Below are 18,926 nucleotides of genomic sequence, written 5' to 3' on the forward strand. Positions count from 1 at the left end.
CGTAGCTTATTAAATTACTGTCAGCTGAGTTGCAGTAACTCCAGGGCTTGCTCTTAACCTAGAGTGAATGCAAAGCACTGAGGCTCAGCTTAGACCAAAGAGATCTCAGATAGGTCTCGGTACTTGGCATTTGTCACAAGATTAAAAAGTACACTGAGAGCAACCACAGCTCAGATGACTAAGTGCAATTGCTTAATGACAGTAAATCGACCAGAGCTCTAAGTAGTCAGTCTTTTTGATTACCATGAGATCACAGGATAATTCAGTTGGGAAGGAAATTCAATAGGTCAAACTGGGTTGACCAGGGCTGGGCTCAAGAGCAAAACCAAGCACGCAAAGAGATACAAACTTTCAAATTTTTTACTCTATTTCCAGAGTTTTGCACAGCTGTGCGACATTCACAAATTTCTTCAGTAACAAAATGTAAAATAACAGGGTACAAAAATAAGCACTTTAACTGCTTTAATTCTGCTTACCATGTAAGCGAGAGTAGGAGCTGTAACCCTCGCTGGCTTTTACACCAGACTATTGCTTCCACAGAAAAGCACTGTGATGTGCTGAAGCCTGATGTGTGCTGCCAGACTGCAGCGAGCTCCCCAGGGAGCCCTGTGAGTTCACCAGGGCCAGCACAGGTGCAGCAGTTCTGCCATTTGTGCCACACGGCAGGACCAGATCTAACGGCACGTCCTCCCTCCCCGTTCCCCTTTTCCCCGTTACGGCTGTATAGAGATAGATGCAGTTCATATTTAAAGGATCCTCTTCAGATTTATCTTGCTAGTCATGCCAAACCAAACAGCAGCTGAGGATTTTCTGTGCACTGCAAGATCAATGCATAACTGATCATGCAGCACCAGGCAGGATTCATCACGCAGTATACTTTTCCTCCCCCTGTTTTTTTGCTTTGTGGTAGTGGTTGTAATCATTGTACAGATCCTTAAAGACCTCCCTTACACCTGCTGGTAGTGATGCATTTAAGAACTTGACATCCCGTTCAATGCAAAGGTCAAGGATGTGATAAATCCCTTCTGTGAGATGTTTCTTCACAGCTGGGTGCAAAGTCACCTAGAAGAACAACAAAACTGCATTAAACTTGAAGTCAAAAAGGCAGGAAAACACTCTTACAGTCAGTATACATTCACTGCTGACTATATGTTATCCAGTGCATCAGACCATCTGGAACAGCCAATTAGATAAAATCCAAGATTTTGTCTTGTGCAATATTTTCCTGATTTTTGCAAATATGTTTTGCAGAACAAGCATGCCCCTTGCAAAAAAATGCACAAGAGTGCTGCTATACACATTGCTGCAAAGACACTGATCATCTTGGAATCACATAAAAATTCCTCAGTAGAAAAACTGTAATTAAAAAACCCTACAATAGTTGCCCCGGCTTACACATTTCAGTAGATTCTGTACGTCTCGTATTAGCTGTATGCTATTAAGTCCCAGTTTCAAATAAGCATTTCCTTTAGGCTACTCCATAATTTAGACTGGGTAGTTAATCAATTTTAACTTACCACTTAACAACTTGATATTTATCTAACAATTTGTATCTGAAAACTTCAACGTATAAGCCTTAACAAAAGCAGCCTTCAAAAAGCTCAGGAGATGTGCATTTCCTTGATCTGTTTTAACATCAGAAATCAGGTACCTTGCCTGAAGTCATGTAGAAAGTAGAAGGAATACATGGAATGACTCAGGACTCAGTGCCCTGCTCCTGCCATTACCCCTGCTCAACCCCGTAACTGGCAGAACCACCACTACAACCAGGAACATCAGTACTGACTCTGGAGTCCTCTGGTGCTCCAGACTAACTGGAATTTGTCCTGTGCTCACGATCGCTTGCTAAATACTTCACTGCCTCAGGCGGTACTGGCCTCTGGCATTATCACATTATTTTTGCCGCTGAACTATGTCTTATCTTTGCTGAATCCAAAAATTAGCTTTATGCCTCCAGACCTAAGCCTTTGCACTCCAGGTCTAATGGAAATTACATAAAAAGCTGTCATTAAAAAACAGACTTCTTTCTTCCTGAGGCAACTAACAAACTTTCCACTAATGAAGTGCAGTCCTAATCACTGTGACAGGCTCCTGCTCTCTTTCTGCCCTAAATGTAAACCAGCTAATATATTTTATTAGACCTGCTAACATAGCTGGGAAAAACATTAAGCAGGCATTAAGGCACATAAGCCTTTCTTTGGATCTGTGACCCTGATGAGTTTGCATGTTCAAAAGTTTGCCATTTTTCCCCTCTATGTCAGTTGATCTATCAGCTGGTTTATAACAGATGTTATTTCTCCCTACACCACACAATAAAGCAACAGAACAGTTGAGCACCACAACTCCCAGTGAACGCACTGGGCTGGCCTCTCCCTTCCTAGGGACTGCAGAGAATGAGGACAGGAATACTCACAGCTATTGACAAAATGGACCAGATGTGCCACTTGGGATAAGCAGATACCTCAGAGCTGCAGTTAATGGAACTGCATCCCGTACATCACAAATTAATCTGGACCCATGCCTTATTTGGGCCATTCTTGCTTCGCAGTGCAGTTTTCTGTAAACACCCTCCCATAATACCACAGGAAGCAGAACCAAAGATTTAAATAGCTGCCACTACTGGCTGGCAGTTAATTATGCTTGTGAGTGTTTTATGGTCTATATAGTTAGCACGACAAATTTGTCAAGCATTACAGAGCTCTTGATGTGAGACATTAGATGTGTGAAGAGGTATTTCTCTATTGCTGAATTAAGCAACAGCTCATAGACAACAACGGAAAAGCACCGTCAACAGCATGAAAAAGGCTACAGATGCCACCCACTCCAGCAAGGAATCTTTCTAGATTAACACAAAATAATCCTCAGGATATTTTATTTTCTGGTATAAAGAGGGAGCACTGAGGGAACTGTTACAGAACTGCTTTAGGAGTAAGTGACTGTTTAGGACAGTAGCTTTCATCAGTTTTCGTTTGCAGACCATTAAAAGGGGTTCCAGTAAGTGTGCAGATGCCCATACACAGATTTAAATCTACCAACATGTTTTTCTGTTACCTTTGATGGACCCCAGAGTCTTCAGATCACAGGCTGGAAGCCACTAATCTGGACTCAGAAGAGATGAATGCTTAAGGGAGTTTTTCCCTCCCTCTGCGGAGCAACATGAAAGGCATGTACATGCCCCCTTAAGACAGGTATGCTGAGGTCTCCCCTTCCTCTGATAGCCATCAAGTCTCACCAGTCTAATGAGCAAATAAATCATCACCTACTTGTGATCTATCTATTCTGTCAGACAGAAAACACCCCTTTGTCACAGTGTCTGGTAGCTCACTACACCGATTCCCCTTTCCACGCCCAGAGGTTCCATGCATAGATTACCGATCTGTGGCATCAGCTACCATCCATCACTTTCCATTTCCCAGTGATAAGTATTGCACAAAACTTTCCCAAAAGTCTCATGAGACTTTGTAGGCTGCTAGTACTGAATAAGTGTCCTTTTCACTCAGAAAGGTCATTTGACAATTCAAGTCAGGCTTTCTGAGTAAAGGCTCTACGTGCAGCAAGGAACAGATTTCAGAGTTCAGAGATAGTTAAATAGAGCAGAAGTAGTCTTAACAGTAATTTGCCTCTAGTATTTGCTGAACTACTATGTTTACTATGTAAACAATAACCAACTTACCAGGAACACTAAATAACATGGCTAAAAACTGACATATCCCATTGTTTTGCTCCCAAAGCTTGGAAGAAGCTGGGCAATAAAGAAGGCAGCCGAGTTTAAGCTACATAACAACCTTCAAGGTTAGTTACATTGATTACACCATAATCCTTCAGAAACATAGCACCAGTTAGGCTATTTTTGTGGTAAGAGAGCCTAAAATCAAAGACTAAAATTCCTTTTTGTATTTCAGCCTATGCCCAGGCCAGAGCTACAAATAATCCATTTGCAGATACTTGCAACACAAGCAGCATTGAAATCCTGATGAAATATAAATCCATTAGGCTGAATAGAATGACAATCTGAACTTAGGTCTGGATGTGAGAAGCTACTGACCTGGTTCTGGCATTCATAATAGTAGGAGTAATTTTTTCTGCAAGGATGGGAACGATATCTTTGGTACAGAATGAGAATTACTGAAAAGCTGACAATTCTCTGGCTTGGTAACATTTTCTCCATTCACTTACTCATTGAGACCAGATTAAAAGACATTTTTGAGGAGAATTTTTCCCCATTACTTTGCCAGATGGGGCCCTAACTGCTATCAATCCTGGACAACTGAAACCAGCTGGAAGAAGTACCTACCTACCACATGAATTAAAAACACCCAACATGACAGAAAAGCAAAGCAGTTCTGTAAATAGGCATTGCATTGTTTTGCCTTAAAAAAACCCACAGCCCACACCTTTATAAAAGTTTTCGGAAGCTGGGTAAGAAAGACTCTCAGGAACTCTTACTCAAAGCAACAGAGAGTCTGGATCAAACCTGTATCCCCATGAGGCACAGCAGCTTTTATAACTTTACAGGTTTTACAAAACTTAACACAGTTGCCTCTGGAACAGGAACTCCAAAGCCAGCACAATACCATGGCACTTTCAAGATGGCTGAGAACGTTACCTTCTGCAATTCAGTCACATACTGAGCCACAATGAAAGCAGAAAACACAGTAAAGTTCTCCATTTCTGCAGCGATATGAGTATACATCCGTTCCACCAAGTGTGCACACTTCAGTGTAACTTCAAACTCATCTGTGTTGCCTAAAACAGAAAGTGAGTTGCAGTCTGGCATTTAAGGCTTAAAAACACTATGAAAAAAACAAAGAATCACCCAGTCTTCCATATGATTCTTGAACTACATGAAGCCAACACCAGCTCGCCCATTGTATCTCCTTTTCTTATCAAGCCACAGCTGAGAGGCCCCACACACCCCCACAACACACCATATGCATCTCTTCCAATGGTTATTTTGTAAGAGCACACCCATTCCCACTCCATAGGCACTGCAAGGCAAAAAGTATTTGTTATACACACTGAAGTGCTAAAACCAGCAGCTATGGTCCCTTCCATGATTCAGTCCCAACTAGCACTGTGGAGGAGAGAACAAGGAGACTGGAAAATTATATTCTCTACCTACAGAAAATCAGAAGACATCTCTTAGAAACAGCATAGTCTTACTATGCTGTAAAAAGTCTTACTAAAGCTGGGCAGTGGCATAGTCTTACTAAAGCTTTTTCATGAGATTCATTACGTGGAATACAGCAGCAGAAGCCACAACACTGGAGATACTTAGAGTGAGACTGCAGAGATCACCTGAGAATTTACCCTTTCAGTAGGCAGTGAATGAAGAGAACTGACACAATAAAGGGAGAAGGGAAATCTAGAAATTACTTTCATGTTATCTGTTATGAAAATAAAACAATCGTGCAAAGATAAACAGCGTGTTTTTAAACTTTAGGACACCATGTACCTGTAAGTTTCCTGTGACCCTTGCCTTACATAAACATATTAGAGAAGCTAGCAAATTCTGAAAGTTCAGCACCAGTTTAACATACCTTTTCCTCTATCACTGAGCCTTTGTTAGTATATTCCTCCATGATGCATAAATACACTTACATTTGCCCGCAGTTGTGAGCAACATATCAGCTGAGATAAACCTGAACATGGAATAAGCTGTAGAACATCAGCGGAAAGCTGGGATACAAGCAGTTGCAGGCCACGAAGTCAACTTGTCTCAAAAAGTCACCACTATTAATGACAGAGTATTCGTGTCATGACCAGCATAAAGCACAAGAGGATTACCTTGATCACCGTGAACATCTTTGACTTGGCCACTTTGACAATGTAAATTCTTTAACAACTTCCAAATCCTTGACCATACAGATGTATCATCTAATCCCAGTTGATGCTTCATATATGTGTAATGTTCTGGCTTTATGCTTAGCACAGAATGGTGACAATTCAGTTCGGTAGTAAACACAGTTCCAGTAACAAGAAGCTCCATTTAGTAGGATCTATTTGGGCTATAACTCAGGCATATGAGCGTGTATCACCAGAGTTCACAGCCACCATGCCTTCAGGCACAGAGGTTGATAGGAAGAGCAGAAACTGGGTACAGCAAGCCTTACCAGTTCCTGCCTACTTGCCAGCCAGTCAGTGAAGAATACCTTATTCACCTAATGCAGTGCTGTCGAGATGCAGCTCCACAGAAGCCTCAGTTACCTTCACAACCCCATGATACTACAAAGCCTCATCCTCAATTTTACATAAAGGACAGAAAGGGACAGATAACGGTTTCAATGCCACAGCTAGGTTTTGGGGACTTTGCTTCTCATGTCAGACTGCCCTGTTCTGCATTTCCTCTTCTAGAATATAAAAAATTAACAGTGTGTATATATAGTGCAAAAGCAGAAAAAATATGGTACCTCTGTCTCCTTTCTGACGTCCTTCATGCATGACAGAAACAACCAGACGATGGAAACTGTTCAGAAAAGATGGTGCTGCTTTCAACAGTACCTGCAAAGACATGAAATAAAACCATCTGAGATTATGTAGTAAAGAGAGTGGACAGGGTAGAAGTACACCAGCCCCTAGTCTGAGGGAGATCAATTTCTGTGAAGGAAACGATATAGCTTATACAGCTGTCAGGAGCAGAGACTGCCTTTTCTTTCTGCATCTGTACAGTATCTAGCACACGAGAACCCTGGAGTGGGACTGCAGTCCTGGCTATATTCAAATATAAATAACAAGTAAACATCATAGTAGAGTTACTCCACCTCTCCAAAGCACCGTTCGATTTAGTACTCTGGTATCTAGGAACTTGTTCTTGCTGGTAGAGAACCTCTGTAGCCAGCCAGATTCACAGAACACAGGCTCCAGTAACACTACAGATCGCAGTGTGAAAATAGCCTGGATAGGCAGCTTTCTACCACAGGGTTTTTATAAGGGCATTTTAGCAATGCATACTGCCTTGCATTTAGAATTTGCCATTTCCCCATCTTTAACTTCCTTCACTCTCAGTCCTAAGACAAATGCATGAGGCCCCTTTCCTTTTTTCTTCCACCTCTGCCTACATATTCCATGTAGGAGTATGTCCAACCCTGTGCAAGTCCTGGCACATCTTCACTTTCCCATGCCAGAAGGCTGACAAGAACGCTGGCATAGTACAGCGTCTGAAGGTCACCAGCTACTAACATGTCTAAGCCCTGTTTTCAAAGGACTGCAGAACCTTGATCTCCAGTGAGAATGAGGTCCTACTGCCAAAGCCTTTTGTCATTCTGGAAATCAATCATAAAAAAAGAGAAAGCTTTATTCTAATCTAGCATCAGATGTTGATAAGCAATCTACTGCCAAAGACCAACAAAGCAGGCATAAAATAAAGCAGGAGAGCGATTGAAATCATGTGATTTTGAGATTCCTAGTCTTTTAAATGACAAGTGGTACAAAGCACTTCGGTACTATCAGGACAAATTATTTCAAAACCACTATTAAAAAAAAAATTCTCATCACTGGCCTCTGTGTTGGTTCTTTCTTTTTCCCCTCCTCCCACCCCCCGTCACAGGTATACCTTTGGATGACACTGCACAATAGAGAAGAGCACTTCATGGACTCCCAGGAAGACACTGCGATAGTCTTCTGTCTTCAGATGATCCAGGGGGACTGTTAGGAGAATGCTGAATGCCAATGCCACATGGTGCGGATTCAAGAGAACCCCTTCTCCTTGCCTTAGCAGAGCTGCTACGGTCTCTAGAATAGGTACAACTATAGTGGAAATCAGTGACTGGTCCTGACAGGCCTCTTTGGTTTGCATCTACAAAAAGGGAGGAAACAGATAAGGAGTGCATTAGCCACCCATCACTAGTACTCACATATCAGAGAACCGTAGTGCTCCGACTAGAGTCAACCAGACTGGTGCAAACTGGAGTGGCAGGGAGACTCCTGCATTTCAGCCACTTTTGTGCAGCTGCACCCTGAGCAAGGATGCATGTGACGCATTTCAAGGAAGCACTGCTGTGAGTGTGGAATTGTACCTACTCCCCAGTCCCTTGACAGCCAGCACCTCTTTGCACCTCCTCACATGAATGCATTGATGCAGTTCTCTCCTTTACAAGCATGCGGACGCACCAAAAAAGGGCAGAACTTGCATGTTCACAATCCCCAGGCATTGCAGAGCCAATCTCTGACAAATTCTGGTCTAGAGACACCATTACTATGACAGAAGTAAAACCTACATCACTATGTATGTTTGCTGTACAAATGAAGGACAAGAAACCTGGGTTTGGTTACTTTCAGTTAAGTGTCTCATTCATAATTCAGTGAATTTATTATTTTTTTTTAATATGAGCACTTTTTCCTTTGTTTTGCTGCTGTTGTCTTCTGCTGTGACGTGTGGCTGACAGTTACCTTCTCCTTTGCACAGGAGGAAGGACAGGAGGCTCAGACTCATCTCTGCAGCCTAACAAGTTTTCCCAAGCTCCAGATTAGGTGGTGCAGTCCCAGAAAATTACTGATAATAAGAAATGGATGACCTACACACTGAACTCACAGGAGGAGATTTACTTGAGGAAGGAGGAGAGAAAGGGTGCAGACAAACAAGTGCAGGTGAATCTGGTATGGATATGTCAAGCATCCACAACTTTTTTGTTCCTGTATGCCTCTGGGCACTTTAGATGTAACTAGGGACTACAACAAATAAATGGGACAGGTAATGAAGTTACAATAAAGAGATACTTACAGCTAAAGCTGTGATTATCTGTGGGCTGGCAAACCAGAAAGCTTTCTCTTTGTCTCCACTTAATGGGCAGCTGAGCAGCAATTTGGTTAGCGTAACAGCTGACAGTACTTCCTGCAGAAAGCAGATTGATGATCAGTCACGGGTACAAGATGCTTTGGCTCCTTTCAAGCACAGAAGAGCTCTTTCAAGGGCAGTGGCAGTTCTGAGCATTACCAGAGCCTTGACACATGAAAGTCCTCCCACCAACAGATCTCTTTGGAAATTGTGAAGTAAGCAGCAGCTCAACAAAATTCAACATGCTGAGCAGCACTGGCCCAAATGTACTGCACGCTCCATTTATTTTAGAATCAACTTACTGTAGAAAAAGGCTTACGTGAATTTTAAGAAAGGAAAGCCGCCTTCAACTGCCACTAGATAACAGAGGGAAGCAGGGGGAATACAGGGACACCAGAACACTATACACTAAGAACACTGCAATTAGCAGCAGTTTTTTTTACCTACTGGCTGTTATGACAGACTGATAAAAGAAATGTATTAAAAACTATACTCAGGTGTCAGGAATTATATGCATAGTACAGGAATTCCAGATACCCTTTCAAAAATACATACCAAGAACTGATGCAGCACATCCATGCCTATCTCTGACAAATAAGACAGAGCCAGATAAACCCCCAAGTTTAATACAAGTTTCATTCTCAAGTCACTGAGCTTTCTATAGAGGGTACAGCTGGCTTTTTTGCCAAAATTGTTCCATATGTTACCACTGCTGCTTCAGCTGCTCTGGAGAAAGGCACAGTATTTAAAAAGCTACTGAGTCCTATCCAGTTATTACACAGTAAAAGTCTCTATAGAGACAAATACCAAAAGCACAGGTGCAGTTTTGGTTTTACTTAAAGATGCCAGCGTTTCTAAAAGTGTCTGTAACCCTGTTAAGAAGAGGCACAGACAAACGGTGGTTAAACTCACTGACTGCTGGTATCTGTTGTGCAAGGGCTCTGATCCGCAAGCAGACAAAAAATCTCAGCGTGGCCTGTAACATCACAGATGTGCGATTTATGTGGACAATATATGGAATTAAGACTGCTGAGTCCTTAACTGGACAGACAGTTTTTCCAGTGAGTTTCCATGATCTTTCCACCTCTCTCAATTTACATCCAGAACATAACTCAGCACAGTCACCAAGCCCTTAACTGTGTAAATTAATTGACCTGACCACTGAACATAAAGCAAAAAGAGGAAAAAAATATTTATCAGACACCATTCAGCCAACAAAGTTTTTTCAAGATACAGAAAACTGAAGAAAGAAGATGACAATCAACTAAGCTCATGCCTTACTTTAGCCTTCTGTTGCCAAACATTCCTCATTTCAAGTCCCTGCAGCACCAGCCTCATTATGGTATAAAACTCCTCGGCAGAGCAGTTTCCCAGCAGCTGGACAAGCACCTCTGTCAGCTCCATCTCCATACTTTGGATCATCTGGGTTGTGACTGCAGGACCTGCACGTTCCAGAGACACAAGCATGTCTTAATTAATTCCCAAGACAGGGACTTCCACACGTAAGAACACAGCAAATCAAACCTTTTTTTAACGCTCAAATGCATAGAAGGCCCCACACTTTTCCTTTATCTCTATCCCCACTAGTGCACTGAACTGCTGTTCTCAAGTATTTCCTACTCTAGGGTTCACAGAACCGTCACCATAAGAAGCCTTCAGTAGTATGGAAATACTACAACAGAGCATATGCAAAAGCCAAGGCAGTTGGCTAAACAAGCCACAGGGCTTTACTACAAATGCTGGCCAGAGAGCCATCACAAGCCACAAAACCATTAAACTGACAAAATTTAGGTCTCTGCTGGTAAGTCACACTCCTTGCTTAACTATTACTACATAGACAGTTCTGGACTAGCTTATACCTTAATTGAATCTGAAGGCTTGTTTTTTAGTTCCACAAGTATCCACAGGATCTGTGGCAATGCTGAAAGTCATCTTCAACAGGAACCCATATTTCATCATACTGAATACTTTACTTACTCACCAGAAATTCTTACAGCTTTTTATAGTGATTAAGTATGTCTCCAGGTTAAAGCACTTTACCAATCTTGGGCTAGTAAAGTGAGGCACAGGATGAGAGAGTGAAAAGTCAGCAGAATAATTACAGCAACTGACACGTCTTCATGGTCATTCTAGTGTGAAATCCCTGCTCTCAGTGCCCCTACTGAACCCCACAACGCTGAAGGATCAAAATGCAGACCAGGGAAGAGACAGACTAAGCCTGTATCTGTGTGTAAGTTCCAGCTCAAACTCAACTGCGCAGATCCAAGACCAGATTTTCCATGGAGAGTTGTGCTCTGTGCTTAACTACCTAATGCCAATATAAACATTAAGATCATGACCGTAGTACACTTGAGCAGCAGCCTCCAAAGTGGACTGCACACACCTCAGGGTGTGCACAAGACAGTCCATTGGGGTGTGGGAATTATAAATAAAATATCTTTAAAAAATAAAATAAAATGTAAAAAGTGTTTATTTCATCTTTATCTCATGCCTTTTAAACTTTTTTTTGTGTATGCTTTGTAATGTACGTAGTATACTAGTAGAGTAGCACATGCATACAGTTTATAAATAAACATATATTGAGGCTGCATGCTCAATTTGTTTTTATTTACTGACAGGTGCACACAATCAAAAATGTTTGCAGACCACTGCACTAGAGCATGTTAGTAGTAAGTCTGACAAATTGCAACTGTTTGGAAAAGTCAAAGAGAACAGTTATGTCTACGCTGCGTTTAGCTCCTCTCGCTTTCTGAACGAGACAATATAAAGGAGCCATCAGGTCACACAGCTGGCAAGAGAGGTTCTTCATGTCATTTCTAGCCCCAGCTCTTTATGTGATGGGGATGAAGTGACTGATCTGCCCATCTCCCACAGACATGACGAGAATTACGGGTGTTCAGCATCCTTAACAGTTAGGTGATTTCCATTGTTTCATAACCTTGCCTTTCAGGTGCAAAAATAGGTAAGTATTTTACTGTAAGGTCCTCTGAGATCCTCAGGTAAGATATACCAGATCTGACCTGGTGCTCATCAGCTGCTTCAGCGGCGCCTACTAGACCAACTACATGAGTAGAAGGACACTGCACCTTCAGCCCTACATCCAGAAGTATTACCACATTCCAGTTACTGCAAAAATGCTCCACAGGGATGAGGACCGAGGACCTCAACTCGTATTAAGATGTTTGCATCTTCCAAGAGAAGATCATTACCGAATTAGATGGTGGCTGTGGTCCAGGTAGCACAACATTGCCTCCTTGAAAATTTTCCTGTTATTCATTTAGGAAAGGATGGCCTACTGCTTTACCACAAGTAAAAAGATACGGACTTTTCAAAAAGCTATTATGTTTTGTTAAATGGCTTTTAACTCATCTCTGCACTGCAAAATTAGCAAAGGAAGTGGAGAAAGGGAGTTTTCATACCAGAGAGAAGCTTTTTTACAGCAAAAACAACCGTGATCACAGTTTCTTTTCCAGGATACAGCTCTGGCACTGAGCAGAAGACCGTCAGGAACTGCAACGCAGGCTGAAGGAACTGCAGATTACCTCCTGCGCAGGGCAGGTCTCTCAGTATCTGAGAGTAAAACTTTTGGTACAGTTTAATACGGGGTTGCTCCAAAAACCCACTGAGCTCCTTCTGCCAGCCCTTCTTGACAGCATGGCTCAGATCTGCTTTGAGAAGAGTAGTGACAGATGGTATGAATGCTACAGGCAAAGGCTGGTTTCGCATGTTACTCTGAAGACCGTGTTCAACAGTTCTGACCATCTGCAGAACTACTGGCTCCAACAGAGCAGACAGTACATCCGCAGATTGTAGCTTCTTTTCTGGCAGCTGCTGAAGGTAGAGTGTGACAACATGACACAGTGTGGTGAATGCCATGAGCAGTAACTGCCCAGCTGCAGGATTCCCGTTTTTCCAGCCTTTGCTTTTGGCTGCACCGACGTCTAGCTTGCAGCTCACCAGGAAAGACAAGAACTTTTCCAAGTTGAGCCTTGCACTTTGCCTTCTTTCAATAATCATCCGAAGAAAATTTTCCAAAAAGGCTTGGACTTCCTGAAGATACTGCGCCCAAACAGGAACAGTCAAAACATCAGTGAAGAATTTGCTAACTGTGAGCTGGGAGGTCATGACAGCCTCAAGAACATCGCTGGCATGAAACACCTTAAAAATAGAGTTGGCACTCCTGCCAGCTTGCAGGCACCTCAAGAGATGGAAGCAGGTACTTAAAAACTTCAGCAATAACAGCTTGCTGCAAGAGACACTAGCCCTGGTGTTGGCTAGCAGGGACAGCAGCACCAGAAAACTCCGGGTACAGTCAGAAGGAAGAAGACTATCTAGTTTCAGAAGAGAAGCAATTTCTAGCAAACCCAAGCAGCCTTCCAGATGACTTTCTTTCAGGATGACAGGACAGCCGTTTTTTGCTAACAATACTATACACTGGGCAACTTTCTGCAGTGCTTTCCAAGACAAGCTGAGCTCATCCTTCAGCATTTTGTTTTCTGACTGTGCTTCCAACGGGTCAGCAGGTCTGCAAGGAGTCAGGATCTCTTCATGCCAAGGGATATTACCTGTAGTCAGCTGTTGAAGTGGCAGATCGGCCGAATCCCTGATGGCAGAGGGCAGCACCTTAGCAAACTGATGAGTAAGACTGGTCAGAAAAGCACAATGCAGGACCCTCATTTCTGGTAGAAAGCAGCTATGCATCAAACCAAGAGATATCTTTCCAATGCTGACGGAATGCTCCGAGTCTGCGTTAGCTTCCTGAGCTTTGGCCAATACTAACGTCTCTAGAAGCACATTTGCAATGTACTCTATATCTTTCAGGGAAATATAGGGCAACAGGATAGTCAGGTTGGAGATGACGAGGTGCCAGTGGGCTGCGGGGTAGTTGAGATCATTTATCACACTGATATCTCCATCCCATGGTTCAGATTCTCCCCTGCTCATGCTGGATCTGCCAGACTCCAGGATGAAAGCTACAGCATGCTGCAATGCCTGCAGGTCAGCTTCGGTCTGCATTAAGATCATCTTCATTTTCTGAAGTGTGAGCAATTCCAAGCAATATTTACTAGTGGAGGTAAAACTATTTGCAAGCTCCATGACTCTCTCCCAGCACTGCTCCTCCACACCAGGGAGGAAAGTTGAAATGCCCCCATGCCTTGCGGTAGATGCAGTAAGAGCACCAGCAATTTCAGCCGCTGGAGACACATATTTACTGCAGCTAACACCAAACAAAGTGTCTACCTCAAGCCAAGTGTAAACAAGGAGGAGAGTAGAGTCACTGGCCTTTCTTAGCCAAAGGTCTGACTTCTCCTCCTCTCTTCTAGGAGCTTGCAGCAGCTCCAACAATGGCTGAATTATTCCCTTCTGCATACTTGCCAGCAAACTCTGAGTGCGAAGGACCACAGGGGAAGGAGTGGTATCATCTAGGATCCTCATGTTGAACAGAAAAGTGTGCAGCACCGAGCTCACTGACAGCAGCTTCAAGGCCATGTCAGATGATCCTTCAACAGCAGGAACAATAAGGGTCCGGCATTTCTCCACAAAGAGACACAAAATGTCCAGAATCTGGTTGGGCGGCAGTTCCAGGAGGCACTCACGAAGCTTTACTGTCAGGCCAGCAGAGAAGACAGGCAGCCTCAGTTCATCAGCAGCTGGCTGGCAAATGACTGTCAGCACCTCCTCAAAAAGCCGTGGGAACTGTCGCAGCTTGGAGTAAGTCTGGAACATGGTGGTGATGAGAGCCTCCTGGGGCTTCCTCGTACGTGGCTCAGAAACCTTGGCATCAATCCAAGCCGAGGCCACTAAGTCATCCAAGTCTGGCTCTACTATAAGGTGGTTTAATGACATCAAGAGTTTGAGGCACCTGAACCAAGCAGGGATGGAAGCTTGGGAGTGACTCATCAACACCTGTGCTAGCTTGCGGTAAAACCCAAACTGTATCTCCTTGTGCCGGATACGGTCACTGGCAACGTTATAGATATCACTGCTAAGCACCAAGTTCAGAAGCTGTTCCAAAGCAAGCAGCTCTGTGCTCCAGTCTGCAGGAGACAGCGTATCCTGCCGCACGCCCTGCTGTAGGCCAGAGAGCCTGAGACAGCCAAAGAGCCTGCTGAGCATGTGGAAACACACAAGGTGGTTTTCCGCCTTACAGTACGAGTCCAGAAAGAGCTTATATAGCAGGGACACCGAACCAGCCACAACAGCTCCATGGAGAGCAGGTTCACAAAAGCCACTGCCTAGCTTGGTCTGCACTGTGTTGACTGGTAGCAGAAGACTTTTCAAGGCTCCTTTCTTCTTCTCCTGGAGTTCCTGTTCTGGCAGCAGCTCCTCTTTGTAGGATGGGAAAAGCTCAGGCTGGAATAACCCAGCCTGCAGCAAAGCTTCTACCTGGTTTCGGATTTCCCTGCTCAGGTGCTGACGTACGTAGTTGTCATCTGCTTGTGTCCAGCTCCTCACAGTCAGCAGGTGCCTCAGAAGCAGACATGGCTGGAGCAAGTGACTTGTCACTTGCCCAAAGACACGATTTGGGTTAGTTTGCTGCCTCTGGATCAGGAGGTACTGAGCAAAGGTGAGCTGGAGGACGCTGAACACCTGGGAGCCCACAGTGTCATCAGAAGCCAGTTGCTGACATGCCAGCTTGGACAGCTTACTGAGGAGATCAACCAAGAGCTCACACTTTGCTGTGTAAATGATGGAGAGTGAAGGAGTAGAAAGAATGCCACTGGAGCAACTCAGCACTGTGCCAATGTTTTGCTGTGTTTTTTCAGAACAGGCCTCCGATAATCTTTCATTTATGACCTGAAATTGAAAAAAACAAAACAAAAACCAAACCCACAGTCAATTGTGCACACAAAGATAAAGCTCATCATAATGAACCAACACCACCTTCTGTGAGCTCTGGCTGCAAGAAGGAAGCAATAGGGACCTGCAAACAGCTGCTGCTGGGCCTCTTGTATTGTCTCAAACCAGAAGCTCCTCTGGCCAGAACAGTGACCCTGCATTTGTCTGCACCACAGGATGAGCAAGGAAGCCCTCCTTCAGTAAGTGTGCTACCAGCAACAGCATATGACGATCCATACTTGATCATAACAGTTGATCCTGCAGAAAGGGAGTAAGGGTAAGTTCCCTTCCTTCTTGCAACGTCCTGAAAATTATGTTCCAAACAGACAACAAAAAACCATGCACAACACACTTCCTACCTTTGATCCAGGAAGCTTATTCAGTAAGAATGCCCACAACTAAATATCATCTTCATATTTTAAAAAGAGCCAGTTTCCTGTACTGATATCTGGAATGTGAAGGATTGTTCTCTTTCCTCCTTGAGGGATACAACATTTCCTTGAACTTGCATATCCCTTCCTTTTCTCAAACTTTGTGCTGATTTCCCTATGGTTTTCTCCTTTGATCCTCCTTTTATTGGCTCCCTTGTTTCACCTCCAGATAATCTTGTCAGCAAACAAATTCAGTAACAATTTACAAATCTGCCTCTATTCCAGAGTTAAAAATCCCATCTGCCTCCTTAGACCTTGTAGTGGACGGTTCATCTCTTCAGCTCAAGCCCCACTGGACTAAAACAGATCCTTGAATTCTTTCCACTGGACCCTCCACCACCTCTGACCTTAGTCTTTACTGTACTCTGGGCTGTACCTCTCACTAATCTTCAGCCAGACAGGTTTTCACACCCAGACCACATTTAAATTTGGCATGCTTTCTGCGTAACATCTCACAGAACAACTTCTGCAGGTAAAGACAGCTTTCTCCTGCTTCCTTCCAACCAGATCACAACTAAAAGGGTCATTTTTTCAGCCATTTTGACTGCCTTTGCAGACACACACTAATTCTGCTATTTCTGTAACCCAGGAAGCCGAGTAACAAGTTACGCTTTCTGGTTCAGTTCTAAACTGTAACTGAAGTCTCCCCCATTCACTTTCAGCTGAGGCTAAAATAATAATGATATTATTAAGATTAACAATGATTCAGTGCCACCACAGTTCAGAGTCATCAGAAGAAACTGTGGGGTCTGCTGAACAGCATGTCACACTGCACAAGTACTCAAGCCAAACACACCGATGAGCCCCGCACTGCGGGGAACATCTCTCTCTCCCTAAAACTCCCGGGCAAAATGGCAATATAAGCAGTAAATAATAAAGAATAGCAACATATGGAACTGAGCCTTCACTTACCTACTGAAATACTAGTTCACTCTCTGATAGTTTGAAGAAGTTAAAGACGGAAAGGAAGACTAACTTTGAGATTATTATTAGAATGCTCTGCCATTTTCAGCCTTAGTGCTACACAAATACAAATTGCATCACGGAACAGAAGTAGAGAAATTTTTATTAGAGGTCCTAAAAGCCACCAGATTAAATATCATATATTTTAAGTAACACCCTACAATGTGAGGAACAGTCAAGTAACGTAGAAGATACACACTACTATCCAGAATGTTACAAAATATCCACAGTTTTAGTTACCTGTGCAATTGAAAAACTGAGGCCAATTGTCTTCCCACTCTTTAAGAGATTCTGTAGTCTTCTACTATGGATAACATTGTCTAGATACGCCCAGAGTTTCTCAACAACTTCATCCTCCAGTTCAGGTTTCTTATTGTAGTATGAAACCAACGCATGGCTTACCCAATCAAGTAATACCTGTTAACAAAAAAAGAGAAAAAAAGTAATCTTTAATAACTTTCACGTGAGAACAAGACAAAAGTAGTACCTCTTCACAATTACAGGACTTGTGCCTTGAGAACTGCTCTACATTCAAGCAGAATGGGCTCTGAATAAGCAGAGAAGTCCACGCTTGTAAGTTTTAACCAAGACCTAAATTCCTAAGAACTTTCATTCTACATCCAATGTTGGCCCTGTGCTCCCCTTTACCCTTCCCATACAGCGTTCAGGAGTCAACATCCTAAGGCCCTTTCATCAGGGTACAGACAGTTGATATTAATTAGCAAACGTAGCCTTTTAAATCAAAACTTAAAAAATCAGATGGTTTTCACTTTATTTAGATGTGTGCAAATTGGAAAGTGTTGACATCTCTTAACTTAAAATTATTGATTTCAAAATAAAATGATGATGTATGGCTAGGTTTAGTACTCTAAGCAACTGAAATAACAGGAACTCAAAACATTCATCGCAGGCTGTGCAAACACTAGACTCCACACTAGACTACTAGGCTGGAGGAGCAGCACAAGACATGCCTCACTCAGGGAAACACTGAACAGACCTTCAGGAGACAAGGTCAAAACAAAAAGACTTGAGGGGAGAGGGTGGGTTTGAAGCACCTTCCAAGGAGATGCCCATGAACCCAGAGTGTGCCCTTTCCCTGTGCACAAATTTAGAGCACCGGGAAACACATGTGTAGCTATAACAGTCCATTCTCCCACCCTGAAGGTCTTAACTATGACCAGAAGCATCAGATTTTTAAGCATCCTATATAGGATATAACAAACAATGCTAATGACAGCTCTGAAGACAATGGTCTCTCATCAGGCAGAACACACACGGTGCCCTTTTCTTCCTGCCCTAACTGATCTTTCTGCTGCAGCTACTTGAAGGATGATGTTATGAAAACGTTTCATACACCACACAGAAATCAAGAGCCACCCACAATTCACCATCGGAGCTGTATCTGCACTACAGCCTAGGCTCAAAAGCTTAAGCAACTAGATCTGGACTTTATGAATCAATTCACCCTCACGAGCAATCGGTTATTCGGGAATTTTCTTCTTTCGCCGCTTACCATTAAAAACCACTTACTTGCTCTTTATTAGGAAGAACGCACTGGTGAGAAGCCCACGCAAAACGGGCGAGCTTGAGTTTGTCCTCCCAAGAAGTCTTGGGGCTTTTCAGCTTCAGGTAAATCCCAGAGTAGATGGCTGCCATGGGGACAGAGCACCGGCCTCCAACGGCGAAGCGACGCCACGGAACGGAACGCCAAAGCAAAGGCAGTGGGACAGGAAGGCGGCCACGAGCCCCCCGCTCAGGGCCTTACCGCCCGCCGCCTCCCCCTCCGCCGGGCACGCCCGCTCCCCAGTCCTCCCCGTCACCGGGCCCCGGGCCCCCAGTGCCCCTCGCGGGGATCCTACACCTCCCCCGGTTCCCCCCGGCCCTCACCGTCCCGCCGGGCCCGCGCCGCGCGCCGCACG

At 43.7% G+C, this 18,926-nt stretch overlaps 1 protein-coding gene across 2 annotated transcripts; it reads right to left on the reverse strand.

Annotated features, from left to right (window-relative positions):
• Positions 1-378: 378 nt before the first annotated feature.
• URB2 (URB2 ribosome biogenesis homolog) lies at positions 379-18,746 on the reverse strand. 2 transcript variants are annotated; one of them, XM_009982796.2, is made up of 9 exons: positions 18,538-18,746; positions 17,248-17,424; positions 12,193-15,571; positions 10,055-10,215; positions 8,720-8,830; positions 7,553-7,795; positions 6,411-6,501; positions 4,607-4,746; positions 379-1,062 (listed from the first exon to the last, which is right to left on the reverse strand). In XM_009982796.2, exons 1-9 carry the CDS (start codon positions 18,661-18,663, stop codon positions 865-867), a joined length of 4,626 nt encoding a protein of 1,541 aa, XP_009981098.1. In that variant the 5' UTR covers positions 18,664-18,746; the 3' UTR covers positions 379-864. The 2 variants fall into 2 exon arrangements, 1 of the variants encoding a protein (XP_009981098.1); XR_015223017.1 differs by lacking the exons at positions 379-1,062; positions 4,607-4,746 and adding an exon at positions 7,180-7,262 and having other exon boundaries at positions 6,476-6,501; positions 18,538-18,699.
• Between the last annotated feature and the right edge of the window lie 180 nt (positions 18,747-18,926).

The sequence above is a fragment of the Tauraco erythrolophus genome, chromosome 2 (genome assembly GCF_009769465.1).
Source record: "Tauraco erythrolophus isolate bTauEry1 chromosome 2, bTauEry1.pri, whole genome shotgun sequence".
Classification (NCBI taxonomy): Eukaryota; Metazoa; Chordata; class Aves; order Musophagiformes; family Musophagidae; genus Tauraco; species Tauraco erythrolophus.

Excerpts from the sequence above, each read along its gene's own strand:
- URB2 (XM_009982796.2), bottom strand. The coding sequence starts at position 18,663 with ATGGCAGCCATCTACTCTGGGATTTACCTGAAGCTGAAAAGCCCCAAG. Across the intron at positions 6,502-7,552 it reads TTGTGCAGTGTCATCCAAAG|GTACTGTTGAAAGCAGCACC; the intron begins GTATACCTGTGA and ends ATGTCTTTGCAG. Across the intron at positions 4,747-6,410 it reads ACGTCAGAAAGGAGACAGAG|GCAACACAGATGAGTTTGAA; the intron begins GTACCATATTTT and ends TTTCTGTTTTAG.